This window comes from Podarcis tiliguerta (genome assembly GCF_965153285.1).
Source record: "Podarcis tiliguerta genome assembly, chromosome: 7".
Classification (NCBI taxonomy): Eukaryota; Metazoa; Chordata; class Lepidosauria; order Squamata; family Lacertidae; genus Podarcis; species Podarcis tiliguerta.
The window spans coordinates 32249095-32269358 of record NC_139540.1 but is presented as its reverse complement, the minus strand read 5'-3'; the positions used below and the strand labels follow the sequence as shown (position 1 = coordinate 32269358).

Sequence of the window (20264 nt, the reverse complement as noted above, 5' to 3'; positions counted from 1 at the left end):
TATGCATTTGCTAATTCGTTGCATGCTGCAAACATTTTATTTTACTCTTCTGAATTTAGAATAATAGCATTCCTTCATATTGGTTCACACAGTGTTGGATTTCTATTCAGAATATGTTGTATAACACTATTTCTAATTTTATCTGTAGTTCAATGCTAGAAATGGCTGGTCTCCAACATTGTTTTCATGTAAAATATATTTCTAATCCTTTAAAAAGTTTATAATCCTCTGTATGCCTATAGCCTAGGGGTGGCAACTTGATGCCTTCCAGACGTTTTGGACAATAAATCCTATCAGCCCCAGCCAGCATTGCCAGGGGTCAGGGGTCACGGGAGTATGATCACATCCACACCACTCTTGTACCACTTTAACATTCATGCCTTCTCCCAAATAATCATGGGAACTGTAGTTCATTAAGGGTGCTGTTAGGAGTTCCCTAACAAACCTACAACCCCCGGCACTCATAATAAAAAACAGTTTATCCAAGGGTTGTGTTACAGTTATTTGTCCTAGCATTGGAAGCCTGCTCAAAATGTAATTTTGCACCTTGAAAAATTGACTTCAGTAAGTCTAATTGTGAGCCTCATAAAGTAGGTCAAACAGTGGGCCTGGCCATATCTAACTTGACTCAAAAGAAAATCCTCAGTGGAACTTATTTTGACCCATTCATTAGAGGGCAATCCAGTCCCGAGATCTGCAGAGATCATAGAATCATAGAATCATAGAGTTGGAAGAGACCACAAGGGTCATCGAGTCCAACCCCCTGCCAAGCAGGAAACACCATCAGAGCACTCCTGACATATGGCTGTCAAGCCTCTGCTTAAAGACCTCCAAAGAAGGAGACTCCACCACACTCCTTGGCAGCAAATTCCACTGTCGAACAGCTCTTACTGTCAGGAAGTTCTTCCTAATGTTTAGGTGGAATCTTCTTTCTTGTAGTTTGGATCCATTGCTCCGTGTCTGCTTCTCTGGAGCAGCAGAAAACAACCTTTCTCTTGTCTACTCTGAGCTCTTGTCTACTCTGCCTATGCACCTGCCCCAGGGTAGATTGCTCAGGAGGCAGAGAGGTAGAGGACACAACCCAGGTCTGCCTCGTCCAGCCCCTACACAGTTTTAAGGTGTTTCTGAATGCTGTGATGCAACTGGCGCAGTGACTTCACCTCATTTTTGTAATATTATGCATGGCTTGCCAGTGGGAAGAGTTGCACTGCCCGTATGTTACAGTTCCATAATAATTATAATAGCAACGTTTACTATTATTACATTTATTATCCACAATTCACCAGCAGGTCACAAGGTGGGATACGACAGTTTAAAATTCAGTATTTAAAACAGTTAAAACAGTGTACAGTTGCAGGAATAGGACCTGAAAACACACATCTCAGGCACTGGCAAAATGACATTTGGAGGCCCCTGAAGCTTGAACAGTTATGGGGACCCCTTCACAACCAGCAATGAGGTCTGGGTAAGCACTGTTATCTTCTTCAATGGGGGTCATTCCATGACAGGTCACCACTTTTTAATTTTTTTATTAACTACTACATGTCAGATTTTGATTAAAATTGCTGTACTGGATTATCTCACATATCAAAGTCACTGGTCTGGACAAAAAAAATCCTATGCCTTTTAGTTTTCGAGTTATGGAGAGAGTGAAAATTAGGGAAATGTTATATACATGCCTGAGGCACTTTATTAAGCAAACTTTTTATAGCAATGTAGGCTAGAGTTGCTTCAGGGGCCCCACTGGGATTAGGGGCCCTGAAGCTTAAGCTTCAGAGTAGAGCCGCCCCTGATCTCAGGAGTCAAAAAGCTGCATATTGAAGAAACCAAACACATCTTTGTGGGGAAGGAATTCCATGACTGCCACAGAGAATGCCCTCTCCCAGGACACTTCTCCTTCACTACCAAGACATCTGCTGGTCTTAACCCTCAGGAGGCTTTGCAGGGAATAACACAATCTGACTATTTTTAAAGAAATATTGGCATGTTGAATGCTAATCTGTTTTGTTATATATGTGTATCACGTAATATTTGGAAATTAATATTTATAGTACCTTTAAAATACAGGCGCAAGTAGATTTTGAAAATGATTTTCAAATAATATGAAATTATTTTGTGTTTCCTTGTTCCCTCAGCAACACTAGTGTGCCGGAGCCAGACAACACTGAGGCCTGCAGTTGTGCTGAGGGTTTCCAAGCTGTGTGGTTACCTTGAACTGTGGAAAAATAGTTGCTGTACATATTCCTGAGCTGTGAAACTTCTGTGTCTAGGTCTCAGTAAATAAAACAGAACCACTTGGAGCTTTAGGAAGCTGCTAACACCACCAAATGAAACGGTCTTCTCTGTCAGCCAAATCCAAGCAGTGGCTCTGAGGTTAACTTTAGATATGCATCTGGGGGTGGCGAGGGCTACAGAGTGTTATGCATGTTCTCAGCCTCCATGACAGCTGCTTCATGAGTGAGACAAAAGCAGAACAAAAACAAACCGTTCCAAATCACTTGCTTAAAGAAAAAAGAAAACATATGTACCAGCAAATAGTTGGGACATGGTAAAAGGGCTCACTCCTACACACTTTCCCTAGAAGTGTCAAATGTCACTGCGTTTTGTGCCTTGGAATATCGGCTAGTAAAACTGTAGCTTATTCCACTACTAAGGTTAAGGCACTCGGTCCTTTCTTCATCCAAACAAATGTTATAATGGACAGATAATATCCCATAAAAAAAATACTAGCACTCACTGCCCTCTAGTGTTGTTATGATGGACTGTCAACACTGCAAATAACCATTTCCACTTTCACAAACTCACTTCACCAGACGCAGCTGTGCTAGCGCAACAGAGCTGTAGATACCTGGTGCATGAGCACATCCTGTCTGTAGCTACTTGGATACCTTGAATTGCAAAGGCTTTGCAAATGAACATTAGGGATGTTGTCCCCGTGCTAGCAAGGCCAGGAGAGCACATAGATGATAAAGATCCTTCAGCTTCTTAGCCCAGTTCACTTAATGCAAGAGTTCACACTGGAGGAGCAGGAATTTAGTAATCCTCTGAATAGCAGCTGAGGAGCATCACAAGTACAGGGGATGCTCTTGCCCCCAGTTTCTGCTTGCTGGCTTCCCATAGGCATCTGGTTAGTCACTGTGAGAACAGGATGCTGGACTAGTTGGGCCATTGGCCTGATCCAAAAGGGCTCGTCTTATGTTCTTACTTTAGATCTAGTAGAATTGGGCAAATGAGAGGCGAGAATGTCACATTGTCAAACTCTTCCTGTTCATGAAAAGGCAGCATACCAGGAAGACCACTAGGATAGAATCCTTCTTTGCATAGCATTGCATAGCATTGCAAAGGCAGGCATAGCATTGCATAGGCAGGCAGAGTTTGACCTCTGGTCACTTCGAAAGATCCACCCTCCATGTGAATTTCTGAAAGTCGAACAGAAATTTCCTTACACTTTTAAAAAGAGCAGAGCTGTGCTATTTAAGATAGCCATCTATATCTATCTGGCAATCATTTCCACAAAGAGAAGAAATAATGCAATCTATAAATGCTATAACAAATCACATATGTAATCACAAAAGGGAATGAATGAATGACAGTTGTTAGGTGTAGGCAAAGACAGTTTTATTGAGATCTTTATGGAAAAGGAAGAATGCTACACAGTTTCAACAATGGTTAATAGCAACACAGACTGACATATTATTTTAGCCCATGCTTAATAGGTTACTTCATGTAATTGTGATACAGCAGAGCCTGTGCTTAAGATAAAACAAGTGAGATTTAAGCAAGCTGCATTAGATTGTTAATCAAGCGAATACATGCCCCAATTTAATTCCATATTCCTTTGTACTTCAGTGTTCTGTTTCTATGTTATTGTGTCCCACAGATAAATATGCATTTAGTCATTTTAACTAGGGGTGCAATTCCCCCCAAAAACAAATGAAAAAACAAATGAATGAGCCCCATTAGTTTCCAAGTATCATGAGAAATGACTGAAAAATAGAAACAGATGGGACAAATGAATGAAAATCCTTTTGATTAGTTTCTCCCATTCATTAATATTACTGTGCTTTCAATCAGTTCTCACAAGACACAGTTCTGAAACATCCCGTTGTTTAGAAAACTGAAACATTGAGAGAACTGTGTGCAGGGAAGGGAGAAGGTATTGTGCACTAAGTACACGAAAACTGTCCAATCTGAAGAATAAAGTCTTCCATGCTGAAGACAACAACCCTTTTTAATTGCTTGTGAAATGGGGGGGGGGGGCATTTATCCAATCTGTCCGAATCATGGCAGGGCTGACGGCCTTACTACACCTGAATATTTCATAGCATTTGGAATGGAAAACACTAAACGCTTTGGGAGACAAGCTAGGAATCCACCGTGATTAACTTAGTAAGGAAAATTGAATGAGGCTATAATGAATAGAAAATGAAATGACTGGGGCTGCCAGAAATGACAGAGAACAAAAATGTGCCTTCCTAAAGTAGCATTTACTATTTCAGAAGTTTATACTTTGCCACACCCTCCCATTTCAGTGGGGCTTACTTATGCGTAAGTGTTCACAGGATTCCACCCTTAAAGTCCAATGGATTGAGAGCTAAGCAGAGGGTTTGACTATCCCATGGACAGCAGTGAGAGTGAAAAGCAGCAACTGGATCATACACAAATTTAAATCAATATACAATAAATCCAAGTGTATGCATTGGAATGGGCATTAGATCTGGATGAATTCTGAGCTATATACTGAGGAGGCTGCTTTGTACAGATTTGGGGCTTGTTTGAGCTGAAGCAGGATCTCTCTAAACCACTTCTGAAACTATATAAGGAAATTAAGAGGTTCTGATAGTCTAAAAATAAAACCACCTGCAGACGTTGTGTCTGCAAAAATTGAAGCATTCCATCTCCTGCTTGGAAAAAACAGATGATGCCGGCATAGGAAGGCAGGTTGGAGATCTATTTTGTGACTGGCTGGAATCATCAGTTCTCAACCTGTGGGTCCCCAGATGTTGTTGGACTACAACTCCCATCATCCGTGAGCTCTGGCCTTGCTAGCTAGGGGTGATGGGAATTGTAGTTCAACAACATTTGGGGACCCACAGGTTGAGAAAGGCTGTTTGGAGCTCTTCAATCACAGTGCTTTGAGGAAGGGATACTGAAGGAATGTACTACCTTGTTCTGTGCTCTGTTACGTGTGTAACAAACTCTCTGTCTTGCTTAACTGACTCTGGAGACATTTGCGAGATTTCATTTCACTTTTAATTTGTAAGCTGCCTTTCTGGTCACGACTGGACCTAATGGTCAGGGGTCCCTTTACCTTTATACACAAGGCAGTTTACAATATCTTGCGAGACCTTCCCAGATCATACACAAGAGCTTCCCAGAGCCATTAAATAAGCTCTCCACTGCAGGAAAACCTGGTGTGGAAAGATTTTTTTTAGCTCTCCGCCTTGCATGCATTATATCTGTGCGATTACGGCAGGCCACCAAATATGTAAAGCTGCAATTGCACAAGTTGCAAGTCAACTGTACTTCCTATTCATATACTTCTTACACGTATACTTTGAGATGCTCCAGTGATTTAACTGGGACTTGTGCTGACTGAGTATTCTATGAACCAGCTATTTGCTACATTAAATCATTGCTTATCCTCTTTGTTTGTGTTCATGCTACACGTGATAAGATAAAGAGTTAAGAGGTATTTAACACACTCTCTGGCCGAGAACATCTCTCTTTACATTATGCAAACTCCATTAGTATTATTATAACCATGCAACTGGAAAAGAAGAGGCCCTCTCTTTAGCAATAGCTGAGGCAGAAATATATAGACATGAAGTATAACAACATTCAAACAGAGTTTTCGCTACAGCCAGAGGTAGCTAGTGAAGTGGTTTTCTGGCAGGAACCAGCAGCCTCTGATAAGTAGGAAGGATAGCCAGTTTTCAAACATAGCCATCAGAAGGCAGCCAGGAGGGAAGGAGTATTTTAGACAACGAAGTGCAAGCAAGTATGCTTGAATAGTGCTAAGCTCACTCTTAGCAAAAGCCATCACAGAGAAACCGTGAGGTAGGGATAGCATCCTACAGGCAAGTAGTTGCTGACTAGTTAGGATGATTAAAACAGAGAAGACTACGGGGTCTGCTAGTCAGCAACTATACATTTGCATAGCGCTGCCCAGGATACCCTCACTGCTACACCTGGATGGTTTGGATAAAGGGCAAACTTTCATCTCCTCTCTTCCTTGCCTCACATGTGGTGAATGATTCCTGCCTGAAGCCACCTCCCTCAGCTGCTGCTCAGGGCAGCCCTAGATCTCGGGAGGTTTGCATTTCACTGCCTTTAATACTGTATCCCATTTACTGTTTTTATGCTCCAATTGCTTCTTCCTAAATTTGTGCTGGAATAGATCATTTGTGTCTTCATCCTCAGCCTCAGATATGATTTCCATTTTTTGAACAACCAGTTTAAGGAGGTCATGCTGTTTCTCCATAAGTGCTGCAATATCTTTAAGCCTAAAACACAAAAAGACATATATTAGGATGCAGAACTCTTCATAACATTAAATACAAAAAAAACTTTAAATATACTTCATTCATCTCTTGAAAAGGAAAAAAAAATACTTAAAGTGTACTTATACTACTTTAAGCTATGCTATTTCTATATTTTAGGCTATTTTAATTTAATTCTGATCCAGAGAACTGCATCAATCCACAGTGAAAAAACAGAAAGGGAAATATCTGCAGGCAAATGGATTAACTATTTAGTAGTATGAACAATGCATTGCAATGCTGATGATCTTTCTCAAGGGCATTTTGCTATTCCTTTCATAGGATGCAGAATATCTTTTTTCATTTTTAACCAGGACAGTGGTTGTTTTAATCCTGTGCTTCCAAAGCTGTATTAAAGCATGCACTATGGAAGGCATGGAAAATTCCTTGTTTTTCGCCCCTCTCCTTAGTCATTTTTAGATGTCCTGTAGGCCAAAAAGTGGAAATGGTGCAACCTGTATCTTCTTCAGCCAAGAATGTGGGTTGGTGGTGGGGGGAGTAACAGAACAGCAATACTAATACTAATACTAATACTACTACTAATAATAATAAACAACTTTTAATGTGGCCTGCCAATCTTTGCTTTTTCTTTGGGGCATGATTCTGAGAAAGATGTTTAAAAAACTCTGCAGTAGCTTGCTATCTTCATCCTGGTAAATAAGGCTTACAATGAGATGTAGATTCTGACAAGTAATTCTATAATGGCTGCAAGTAAGCCATAACACCATAACACTGGCATTAACTAAAACCTGACTACTTTTTTTTCTTTGTACAAACATTTAGAAAGCAGAAGAAATACCCAATAAAAAATACCTGTACTTCTGTTTCAATACTTCTAGTTCCAAAGATGTGTCAGCATTCTGTGTATTTGCTGCTATATCATTGCAGCCAAAGCAATATTGAAACACACTCTGCAAAAACAAAAAACAAAAATTCATAGAATTTGTTCACATTATGAAGATTTGCAGTTTCGGAGTGAGAAAATATGAATTTTGGTGGCATCACCAAGAATTAGGAGTTTTCCCAGAGAGACTGAGTTCAGTTTTCTGTATTAATTTGAGTAGGAGAAGACATATTAAATTAAGTAATCAACTTTCACCCCCCTTCTCTTGTGTGTATATGTTTGGATGAATGCATAGGACACATAGTACAATTTAGAAGGAATTATTCATCCATCTTACCATAAATCCACAATATCTCGGCCTATTAGGATACACAGTGATTGAATCCTGGTCAACTCTGCTGAGAAACCAGTATGGCAGTTTCTTCTCCAAATTTGTGTGAAGACTGACCTAAACAAAATGACCACATTTAACATGAATTAGCTCAGAATAAATCAAGGTATTTCTCAATTCTAATTCAATGTTATCCCAAAGGAAAGTTTCACCCATTGCAATGAACATAATAGCCAGAATGTCTGTCACAAACCTGCATTGCTATTCTTTTCAGTGCTGCAAATTTCTGTACCTCTGCAATGTCACCAACAGCCAAGCCAATCTATAAAACACAAAGCAGAGTTAACAAGGCCATTTTGATTCCCATGCTTTTCCTGAATATCCATTCTGTTCCACATTAACATTATTTCTGAAAGGAAATAAATTATTCCCAAATATATAAGGAATTAGGTTTTCAAAATTAAAAATAACCTTACAGTATACCACTTCATGTAATTATGTTGCAGTGAAACAAAGCATTTGCTCGCATCCAGATTTAGGAAGCATTTTCGCATAATACCACAGCTTTATCTGGTGGCATTCACAGTTTTATTTACCATATTTTTCGTTCTATAACACGTACCAGACCATAACACGCACATAGTTTTTAGAGGAGGAAAACAAGAAAAAAATATTCTAAACGAGACAGTGGATGTATGATTTTTGTGGTTCATGCTGTGGCCACAGACATGTGATCTGACAGTGAGTTTGGAGTAGCCCAGTGCAAAAATCCTGAGGATCCATGTGGATCCATGCTTTGTAACCATGTTTCTGCACCACCGCGACCCCAGGCAACAGTGGGTGCATGATTTTTTTGGTGCAAGATGTAGCCATGGACATGCTATGTGATCTGATGGTGAATTTGGGGTGACCCAGTGCAAAAATCCTGAGGATCCATGTGGATCCGTGCTTTGTAACCACGTTTTAAGTGGGGAGGGAAGGAAAAGCACTCAAGGGACAAGGAGCACGCATGGGGTTTGTGGAGAAGGATGCTGCAAATAATGCTATTTAGCGAGCAGAGTGGCGAGGAAAGAGGGACAGAGAGCCTGCTTGCTTTAAAGGAGCCAACCGGACAGGAGCCGCCTACACTCGTGTAAGCGGCTCCTCTCCTCTCCCGCTTTGCTCCTTTAAAGCAAGCAGGCTCTCTGTCCCTCTCTCCTCCCCACTCAGCGACTCTTCTCCCGCTTTGCTGTTTCAAAGCGAGCCACGGAGGAGGGAAGGAAGGGGAACCATGGATCCTCTGCTCACAACTGCAGCAGATCCCCCCCGCCACCCGTAGGCATTCACTCCATAACACGCACAGACATTTCCCCTTACTTTCTAGGAGGAAAAAAGTGAGTGTTATGGTGCAAAAAATACGGTATTTTATTTTGTAAAATTTCTACACTGTATGATTGTAAAAACAGAAAAATTGCTCAAAGCAGTTTTCAGAAAAGATAAAACAAAACCAGTAAGAAGAATTAACAACAATAATTTAAGAATTTAAAAAGTTTAAATGGGAGGGATGTTTTCAATGTATTTTCAATGTATTTTCTCTCTCTTTGTTCTAATGTATACAGGGGGTTTTTTGGTGTGTTTTTTAAACCCTTTGGTTATTTACTTCCATATTACATCATATGGCAAATAAAACAAAGTCTTCACCATGGCAACCCCATCCCTACACATATTTATCACTTACATCCTCAATCAAACATCGTATTCTTTTGTCCCTCCCGCTTCCCTCTACCCCCTCTCGATTTCCTCTACATTTTGAAATTACATTTATCTTTGCATTCGACATACTTCTTGATTCATCTATATATTCTTATTGTCCTTCCTTATTAACTTGCATTAATTTAAATACTTTGCATTTTTAATCTAGGCATATTAGCATATCTTTTTTTGAGCAATATTTTTCCATATATTCATCGAAGCATTTCTTATCATAGCTGTTAACTTTGCCAAAGCTAAGTATTCATTTAACTTACAAATCCATTCCTCCCTTAAAGGTAGAGTTTGTGATTTCCATTTAGCCACAATCACTACTCTAGCTGCTGTACTTGTGTATAAGAAGATCCCCCCCCCCGTGGTATCTCTTCCCCTATCAATCCAAGAAGATATATCTCTGGTTTTTAAATTATTGATATTTTCAACATCTTCTTTAATTCTTCATGTATTACTGTCCAGAATTTCTTAATTTCCTCACACCTCCACCACATATCTATTGTTGTTCCTATTTCTTTGCCACATCTCCAACAGAGATTGGATTTCAATTTATATATCTCTGCCAACTTAACTGGTGTTAAATACCACCTATGGAACATCTTGATAAAATTTTCTTTAATTGTATATGAGGCGGTAAATTGAATATCTTCTCGTCAGAGTTTCTCCCATTGCTCTAGATAAATAGTATGTCCGACATCTTGGGCTCATTTGATCATTGTTTCTTTCACTTCTTCATCCATCAATTCCCAGTCCGGTAAGAGATTATATGTTTTAGATAGCAATTTCTTATTGTTTTGAATTGTTATAATATTAAATTTTGAATTCTCTCTTGTTAGCCTTTCTTTTGATCAGAATTAATGTATACAGGGTTTTGGGTTTGTTTGTGCTTTGGGTGTGATTCGCTTTGAATTGCCTTTCGCAAAAATAAAGTGACCAATACAATAAATAAAATAGCAATAAACTAAAAACAGATGGAAACTAGCATCAACTTTCTAAATATCTGTGTAGACTTTTCTAAAGAAAAGTGTTTCTAGCAGGTGCTGAAAAGATTACAGTGACAATTAGCCTGACCTTGTACAAGTCAGCCTCCTCTGAAGCAGTAAATGCAAGACTGTGGATTTGTCTGCCTACATCAAGCCAAAACGCAAAAATTGTCAATGCTGCCATCTACTCCATCTGTAATATTTTCTGAAAGAAAATTTATCCCTGTCTCTCACATACAAGTTAGAGAGATAGACAGACAGACAGATATGCAAGCAGTTTGGCCATAACACCAGCTTCCATATTTAACACATTTAATTCTTACCACCTCATAAAGTGATTACTAAAGTGCCAAATTTTGCACTTTAGTAATCAGGAAGCGTAAATCTCCTCTGTTGAATGACACACTGCGAAGTTCCCTTGTGTAATCTTTTTTTCCCCCCCTCTCTCTTTTCTGATGTCATTGTTGATTTCCCTTTGTCTGATCTTATGGTGTTTAGTGTTACTGGCTTTTGCCGCAATAAAACTTGAAACTTGAATTCTTACCAACAAGTTCATAAGAAGGATTGGAATAAGGAGAGAGAAGATAACAAGCATTGCAAAACTCAGGAATGGATATGGCAGATGATCGGAAAGCATTGGTTCAAGGAAAGCTTCACGATAATTGATATCTCCTAGCATCATGGCAAATGTCTGCATTACAGAAAGATATGGAGTGCCATATGTTTCCTACAAAGAAATTTTCAAAAGGAGAAAAAGGAGACATAAAATACATATGGCATCATGTGAAATAGCTTTAAGATCAAACTTTTTTTTTCAAAGAGAGGAAATCCATAAAGCAACTAAACAACAATCACTTTTAACAGAAGAGTGCAAAAAATCATTTCCAGTGTTTGGAATACAAGTTCCTTCCAGCAGTATATCTCATTTATTATGTTTCATTGTGTTTTTAATATTTATTTGAGAGCTGCCCCAGAGTGGCAACCCAGTCAGATGGGTATAAATTGTTGTTGTTGTTCAAGTGCCTGAAATAATAAAGGCATCAACCTTATGGCCATTAGTCCCAGAATTTATGACTGTCCAGTGCAAAACACACAGAAGAGTTTTCATAATATTATGCATTGTTGCTAAAAAATTTTTTGTAAATAAATGTAATTTCTATTTCTAATAAACAAAGTATTACACAATGGTGACATTTCTAACCTGTGAACCGAGAAGAACATGGAAGCTGAGCCCAAAGGCTAACATCAAGAAGAAGAAGACAATGATGATCCGGATCAACGTCCTCAAAATTTCCCAAAACATCACAACATATATTCCATAATTCTCAAATCTAGGTATATATAGAAAAAAAACCATAATTAACAATCTTCTTATATATATACATATATATAAACCAGCTATATGTATAGCACCAACATATTATGCTTCTGTGAAGGAAGCTGACAAACTGTCACTGATAACTGGCCCAATCTAGTAATTAAGATCTAGGCCTCCATATACGGTTTCCATAGTGGTTGAGTCCTTCGGTAGAAATAGCATTTTTTAACCTAGGTGACTCTATCTCTCCATCAGGGTTAAGGGCCCCTACGACCCTCCAGCTGATGTCAGACTTCAGTTCCCAACATCTTGACTCATTGGCCTTGCTGACTGATACCATGTGAGATGAGGTAGCTCCCTCATCCCTGGTTCACAGTCAACTCTAGCCATATACATTGTCGTAGAGTGAGCACTATAGTTTACCTTTGCAGATATAGCAAGAAATTCATCCAAGACAAGAATATAGCAATTGCACCACACTCCCACTGCAAACGAACTGGAAGTTGAATAAATAAAGATGATACAAAAATGATGTTTGTAGTATATATTGTCCAGTCGAGGAGATTCGAATAATCCAAGAGATACTTAAGTTTCTAGAGTATAAAAGACAAAAATAGGTGTTAACACTGTCAAAAATGAATTAAAACAGATGACACCTCATGTTCTCTCTGTGTCGTGAAGGAGGATAAAAGGCAGAACTTTGTTTTAACTGCACATTAAAAAACATTTCAAGAAATGTGAAAGGAAGGCCCCCAGGACCCACCCCCAGAAATAACTTCACTCAGACACATATTTTAGTTTTAAGTTTTGGGGCAAATTTTGGCCACAACATTATTGAATTACAATCACGTGAGCAGTATTGGCTTAGGCACTGACTCCCGACTATAACTGACTCCACCTCTCTGGGTGGCAGTCCAATGGGGTAAACCAAATGAGGGAGCAACGTCGATGCGGACCAACCGAAGCTCACCCCAGGGTTCCTGTGGTCCTGGCATGGCCCTAGCCCCTCAAGCGGGCTTCGGACGAGATCCAGGACACCCAGCTTCCTTTAATGGAATACCCAGTTCCTGCAGGGGCAGGTGATAATCACACCTCCCCTCCCCACAATCCAACTGCACCAATGCCTAACCGCTACCTAACTGCACCAATGCCTAACCGTTGTGTCGATTGCTAAGGGGTAGGCAAAAACCAAGTGGCTAGAGCTAATTTGCCAAACGGAAAAAATTCCTACCCAGCCCCTGTTCCAAAACAGGCGACCCAAATCAAAGCAAGGCCAGACGAAACTACCTAATTCTAGGGAGGGAGGGCAGGTGTTTGGCAGCACAACACAAGTGCCCCTACTTGCGTCACACTGCCGCCTTTTAAAGCCCCTGGGATCACGCCAACATCTGGCGATTGGCTAAAGCAGCCTGGCGTGATCCAGGGGCTATGGCCAGGGCTCTAGCTACTCCCCCCACCAATTAACCCCTATGGGTGAAGTCCCAGGGCCCCCGCACAACCAGGACCCTCTAATAGGAGGATCCCATATATACATACCTGTTGGAAGAGTTGTATTATTTCTTTGCAGATCCCAAATAAGCTCATGATAAAAACTAAACACATGCACACTTTTGTGAAGTATGATCTCTGAAATGGAAAAAAGAAATATTGTAAATGGTGAGACATCTGTTTTCTTTAATATTATTTTAGTCGCAAGGGGCGCTGTCCACCACCCCCACACAGAGTTTTCAAAAGTTTGCAGTCACTCCCAGCCTTACTGCCATGGCGAAAGATACAGCCACTGTCCCAATGCAACAAATTAAAATGATACCTTATTCTCAAAAGGCCCTGCTTTAACAGTTCTGTTGGAAGACCCCTCTGGTTCTATGTGGATGATCAGGAGCGTTAGAGGCATTAAGCCAAGACAATACACAGCTAGATTCATGAGATGTGCTCGAAACCCATAGGCCATCCTGTAAAGCAAAATTTAATTTGGTATTATAGACGGTGACCATTTCACACAGGAGTTCCTTTCCCTGCACCCCCCCCCCCACATTTTTGGAGTGTGTATAATCCAAATGGACCCACGCATCAGTGACTGCGCATCAGTTGGATGCGCCTAAAATGGTCACAATGCGTATTTTCGTAGTATTATCAAAGGTCAATATTTTGTATGCCACTGGGGGAAAGCATAAATAGGATTCCGCCCCCCTTCCCCCACCCAGGTAAAACTCAACACCAAGGATTAGACGTCTCTGCCAGCTTGAAAGCAGCTTTCATTTTCCCTTAAATTAATGGAATATGCATAAATACAATTTATGTACATGATGTTTGCGGGAAGCTTGATATACTGGTTATATAGCTCCTACAAATCCTATGTCCGTGCACTGGAAATCTCAGTGGAGATTTCTCTCTGCCAATGAACCTTAGTAAGAACAAAATTAGTGGAACAGTGGAATCCTAGTAATACAAATACCTACCATTTCATGAGTAAATATTCTGTACAGACAGGATGGCTGAGCAGTTCAACACGATTATGACGGACCATGGCCTGGGGTGGGGGGAGATATAGATTGTCCATTTATGCAATTAAATATTTTCAAGCTAATATTGTAACTGAAAGGTATCTCTTAACTGCTTCATAGGTTCAGGGAAAACATATATGTGTGTACACTAACACACACACATCTTTAAACATCACAGTGTGGTATCTTTATTTTAAAAATGTGAAAAATATTTAAGTGTTGAAAATTACCAGTTTATACTCCAGGAAGAGAAAATACTGATGGAAGCCTCACATTCTCCCAAGAGTTAAAACATCATTCAAATCATGTTTATCCTGATGCAGACAGTCAGGATAAATATCAAACCGAATGTCTTAAATGATATGTTATTAATTAAGAAAATGTTGCTTCAAACAAATTGAGATAGAACCAAGAGTGGCTTTGCTCTAGAGGAAAGAGCTTCCACATGTGCTAAGTGGAACCACCAATTTTTGCTAATGCACCCATTGAAGACCTCCATGTCCCCCCAAAAGGTCTCCTGAGGGTTGTGGGACCCTCTTGAATTGTCTGGGATATAGCACGGAGGGTTGCAGTAGGCTGGAGGGAGTCATAAAAAGTGGGTGTTGGTTGGGTGACTGGCAACAACTCAGCCACTTAAGAAATTGGAAAAAACAGTTAATAAAAATAGTTTAAAATAAATATAATATAAAGTAAACAAAACAAAATGAAGTAGTAGGTTTGAAATCACATTAGCATAGCTTACATTAAGAGTGATAAGTGGCTCATACACAATATCATCATCTTCTTTTAATTTCTTGGTAAGCTTCAGTGGGCACTGAAGATATCTGAAGTTATATTCAACCTATACAAGTATGAAGAAGGATCATCTCAGCTTAACTTTCAACAACAAAGAACGGTATATTCCTATATGCCTTTGAAGCAAGCCATGAAAAGGTGTAAGCACTGTCTACTAAAATTTGAATATTCTCTAAAATATACACTCAAATTTGAGTTCATATGAGCCAATATGGTTATATCTTTGTTTAGCATATGAAAACAATGCATTACTAGACACAAATAAACTCATGATAAAAACTAAACACATACACACTTTTGTACTTTCAGGAAGTATGAATCCTGAAATGGAAAAAGAAATAAAAAAAGAAATATTGTAAGCGGTGAGGCATCTATTTTCTTTAATATTACTTTAGTTGCAAGGGGCGCTGTCCAACATCCCAACACAAAGTAGCTACTCTGTTTTCAAGAGCTTGCAGTTGCTCCCAGCATTACTGCCATATCGAAAGATGTACATCCACTGTGCAATGCAACAAATTAAAATTATACTTTATTCTCAAAAGGCCCTGCTTTAACAGTTCTGTTGGAAGACCCCTCTGCCTCTATGAAGACAACCAGGAGCATTAGAGAATACTAGCCAAGACAATACACACCTAGATTCATAAGATGATAATCCCGTATTACAATACAAAGCCAGGAATCATGACTTGTCTCTCAATGCATCAAATGCTTTAGCAACTCTAAAATGTCTCCATTTTTTTTTAACTTACACAGAAGTCTTTGGATGCCTTGTCATCTGATGATTCAGTGATGCAATTGTCTAAAACTAACTTATAGAGACCAAGAGGAGAAGAAAAAGAAGCATTTCAGTGCTTTGTGACAACACTTGAACATATTTAATAATAAAAGTGTTATGCACCCATAAAGCAGATTTTCCAAGCTCGGATAGAAATATTTTTTTTCTTCAAAAGTTTAGGACAGCAATTCCAAATGACACAATGAGTCACTCAGATGCTACAATATGGACAAGAACTGAAATAGCTCACAAAAAATAAAAGTGCAATTAATATTTCCAGTTCAAAATCCCCAAATTCAAATGCACATCCAAGCTAAAGTTTCAGGCTCTATGAAAAAGAATCATGTAGTAAACTATTCCAAAACCTCCCTTTTCAGGCACAGCACTTCACACAATTGGGAGGTTTGCCGGCTTATGCAGACTCTTCATTATTAATTTATATGCATTTATTACATTCAACTGAGAAATGTGCAATATATTGTGGTTTTCATGTATTGTTGTGACTTTTTATTACCTTCTCATGCTGGTTTTATTCATTGACTGCTACCCACATTGCATGCATTTTGGATTTAATTATTATTTCAGTTCATCACTACAGACATTCTGATTCCCACTGATATGTTAAAGGTTTAGTTTTACTTTACTCACACAAGGCTCTAAGACAAGGTATAAAACAGATTCTTTTACACGTGACCCAAACCTATGTTTTTTTAATCCCAAGTTAAATTGTTCAGTATACAATCTTACTTTCAAACATTCAGGAAGATATTCAACCATCTCTATTAGAGGACATTTATTTGTACTTGAATGGTGAGAAAACGTTACAACTGTCTCTTCCCATCTGAAAAAAACCAAGTTGAGTGGGCTTAGAATATTATTTGTCATAGAATATTATAAATAAAATCAAATTAAATGAAAAAGTTATAGATAATTTGAAGGAAATTAGGAAAGCATTTGTTAAATATTTCACGGATTTATACAGGAAAGAAAAGGGGGGGGGGATTATAGAAATAGGTAAGTATTTGAAAGAGAGTAACCTACCAAAAAAGAGGAGAAATTAATAGATCTGAATACATCAATAACATCTCAGGAGGTGGCAGAGGCAGTTAAACAGGCAAAAGCAGGGAAATCCCTGGGTGAACAATGGGAGCTCACCCAGTTGCGGGGATTCAAACCGCCAACCTTCTGATCGGCAAGCCCTAGGCTCTGTGGTTTAGACCACAGCGCCATCCGCGTCCCCTAGAATTTGCTATAGGAACAGATAAATTATTAAAGGAGGAGCTCCCTCCTCCTTTTGTCTGGCCTCACAGACAAAAAAAATGTTCCCCGTCCTGTCTCACAGAGAGAAGTGTGGAGAAAGATATTCAAAATTCCTCTCTAACCAGCTACTTTTCCCAAGGATAACGTTTAAGAGAAAGAGCAGTACAAATTCATGGGGGAAAGCAAATGTGAATGGTACAGAAATCAAACTGTTAAAATGGTATGGTAGACACACAGTGTGAAAAATAATAGATCCCTATGCTAGATATTATATATTGTTGGGTATCAGGTGCTTCTTACCTTTTATGTAAGATGACAGTGTTTACGACATCTTTCCGCCCATTGTGTATGGCTTCGTGAAGAAAAGAAGCCTCGTTTTTGTTCAAGAGTACTTTGGCACTGTCATCAAGAAGCAGTCTAACGGCTTTGGCGTGGCCTTCTCTGGCAGCAAGATGGAGGGCCGTGTTCTTTTCCACAAGGATAACATATCAAATAGAATGTCATTAGAATATGAACTAACTGAAACAGTCACATATTTATTTCCCATTTACGATGCCCCCATGCCCCAGGGTGAGGGTTGCTTACCCTTTCCCCAACCCACCTAATTAGTAAATAATGTGCATATTGTGCAGGTTAGTCAGCCAAGATTTGGGGAACTGGAATATGGCAGCCCTTCTGCAGACTTATATGCCGAGTAGTACAATGGGGCTACTCCATAATACTTTTATTATATATTGCTGAAGATTGTGCAAGACTTACCCCTTCTTCATCCACTTTATCTGTGCACTTCACATTAGTATTCAAAATTATCTGCATTGTGCGAGTATACCCTCCAAACGCAGCATGGTGCAAAGCTGTCCAGCCTTTATAATCACTTTCGAAAAACAGATTGAAATAAATCAGAACAAGGTATTGTCATATTATTACATACTGTAATATTCTAATATTCTATTACATACTATAATTCCCTGACCACATTTCTTTTTTTCTTTTCTTTTTTTGGTCTATGTTCAGGCTGTTACATGGATCTGGAAAAAGCAAAATCTTAACTACACAGATATATAAGTGGTTTGTGTAAAAATACATGGCGCTGTGATTTCCCACTGCAATATTAATATTTTGTATAGTGTACAGTGGTACCTCAGGTTACATACGCTTCAGGTTACATACACTTCAGGTTACAGACTCCGCTAACCCAGAAACAGTACCTTGGGTTAAGAACTTTGCTTCAGGATGAGAACAGAAATCGCGCCGTAGCGCCGCAGCAGCAGCAGCAACGGGAGTCTCCATTAGCTAAAATGGTGCTTCAGGTTAAGAACAGTTTCAGGTTAAGAATGGACCTCCGGAATGAATTAAGTACTTAACTTGAGGTACCACTGTATTTCAAACTGAAGAATAACTGGTATTATGAACATGAATACAGCCCTGATCAATCAAGGTGGCACTCTGGCCATTTATGTGAGGACAGAGGTGACAAATTCAGGTCCCTCTTTCACACCACCAAAAAGGTGACTAGAACTGACAGCACCGGCTTTATGGACTGGCAATTATAGCATGCCAAGCTAGATTTAACAGCTGCTGGAAATATGTGAAATTTCATCTCATCTCTGTTTCATCAAAATCCCTGGAGAGCCGCTGTCAATCAGTGTAAACAACACTGAGTTAAGTAAATCAATGGTATAGGGAAATCAATGGTATAGGAGACAGTTTCCCATATTCCTATGCATGCCTCCATTAGCTACCCAGAGACACTGCTCAGTTATTGATCACACAATTATCTTTGCATCTTTGTCAATGAATTAAACACAAAATATATCACTTTTCTTGAACAGGGTTCTTTTCTTGATAACTCAGATTAATCTAAGGCTATGCATATCTAATGTATGCAAGTTGCTTTACATTTCTATTGTTAACTTGAAGGGGGGGGGAGAAAACAAAAAACTTACCAGAGAAAGAGGGCACCTTTCTTCAAGAGAAACTGCACTACCTTCTCATGACCATTCTGAGCAGCCAAGTGCAGAGGAGTCATCCCTTTCTTATCTCCTTCGTTCAAGAGCCTGGTATCTACCATATCACGGAGGAGTCGTTGACAGGTGTTGATACGCCCATAGCTACATATAAAAACAAAAAAAAAACCCAAACTTTTGCTGCATATACTCATGATGACATCAGGAATGTGAAACAGCCAATTAGGGAGGACATAGGCTTACCTAGCTGCAAAATGCAAAGGAGATTTCTTATCTCGGCTTTTACAACAGATGGAAACGTTCAGTTCGAGGAGGCTGTTCACTGAAAGGGGAACCCCCTGCCTGCATGCATAATGTAGAGGAGTGCACCCTTCGTTATCTTCATCCGTTATGAGATCTTTAATATGCTTCATCTGTTACATACGAAGAGTACAGCACATTAACAGCACCTTATGGAATCTGTCTTTTTGCAAAACCCATTTTTGTATTTAAGTCCTTACTGAATTTTCGCTAAAGAAACATGATAAGACAAATCAGGCAACAGAATCAGAATTTTAAAAATAAAATACTTGCTTCTATCAAATTGCAATTATTATTACTTTAATGAGAGAATGTTATGCTTTGGGGGAGATATCTGGGAACCTTTATTGAAGAGACAGAATGGCAGAAAGTCTATGAGCCAAAAAATGTTTCTCACTTGGAAGAGACTCAATCCAAGATTCAGTTCAGATGGTATTTATGGCTCCTCAAAGAATCAAGTGAATGTGATTAGCGGCTAGAAATGTAGTAGAATGTATTATAACACATTTTCATTGAACATTTTGGAGGGTTTTAGACTGAAATATTCACAGTGTGCAGGGCTCTTACCCATAGGCGCTAGGGGTGCGGGGCACCCAGGCGCTGGGCTCTCAGGGGCACCAGGCCAAGAGTCTGGGGACCGAGAGTTGAGTCTGGGGAGGAGCCCGCCCGTTGGCTGGAGCACCCCAGTGGGCTGTTCTGCTGTGGGCAGCTCTACGCCGCGAGTTCAGGGGTGACCGAGCCAGCGAGATGCTGAGGCGGCTGGCTGGCTCCGCCCGCCTGCGTGCCTGGGACTGGGCAAGCTGGGGGGAGGGAGCCGGACGGATCTTTGCACCCCGGCGCCGCATATGCTTAAGACAACCCTGACAGTGTACATCTTAGAAGGCAATGAATTGGGTCAATAG

The 20264-nt window shown here is 39.7% G+C and overlaps 1 protein-coding gene across 4 annotated transcripts in view; it reads right to left on the bottom strand.

Moving 5' to 3' along the window:
- TRPA1 (transient receptor potential cation channel subfamily A member 1) overlaps positions 1–20264 on the bottom strand; it is a gene marked incomplete at its 5' end in the record, with an annotated part of 180366 nt that overhangs the window by 146107 nt on the left and 13995 nt on the right. Inside the window, 18 exons of one of the 4 annotated variants that reach the window (XR_014513869.1) lie at positions 1598–3212; positions 6355–6506; positions 7356–7453; positions 7724–7834; positions 7971–8039; positions 10988–11170; positions 11645–11774; positions 12185–12354; positions 13298–13387; positions 13572–13713; positions 14221–14291; positions 15008–15106; positions 15810–15869; positions 16583–16676; positions 17396–17562; positions 17855–17969; positions 19042–19206; positions 19306–19478. Coding sequence is in view for 3 of the 4 variants with exons in the window: in XM_083450928.1 (XP_083307054.1) it covers positions 6302–6506; positions 7356–7453; positions 7724–7834; positions 7971–8039; positions 10988–11170; positions 11645–11774; positions 12185–12354; positions 13298–13387; positions 13572–13713; positions 14221–14291; positions 15008–15106; positions 15810–15869; positions 16583–16676; positions 17396–17562; positions 17855–17969; positions 19042–19206; positions 19306–19478 (2142 nt within the window). Of the gene's footprint in view, positions 1–1249; positions 3213–3593; positions 6507–7355; positions 7454–7723; positions 7835–7970; positions 8040–10987; positions 11171–11644; positions 11775–12184; positions 12355–13297; positions 13388–13571; positions 13714–14220; positions 14292–15007; positions 15107–15809; positions 15870–16582; positions 16677–17395; positions 17563–17854; positions 17970–19041; positions 19207–19305; positions 19479–20264 lie in introns of those variants that run through there. The other 3 variants (XM_083450929.1, XM_083450930.1, XM_083450928.1) reach the window with 3 other exon arrangements.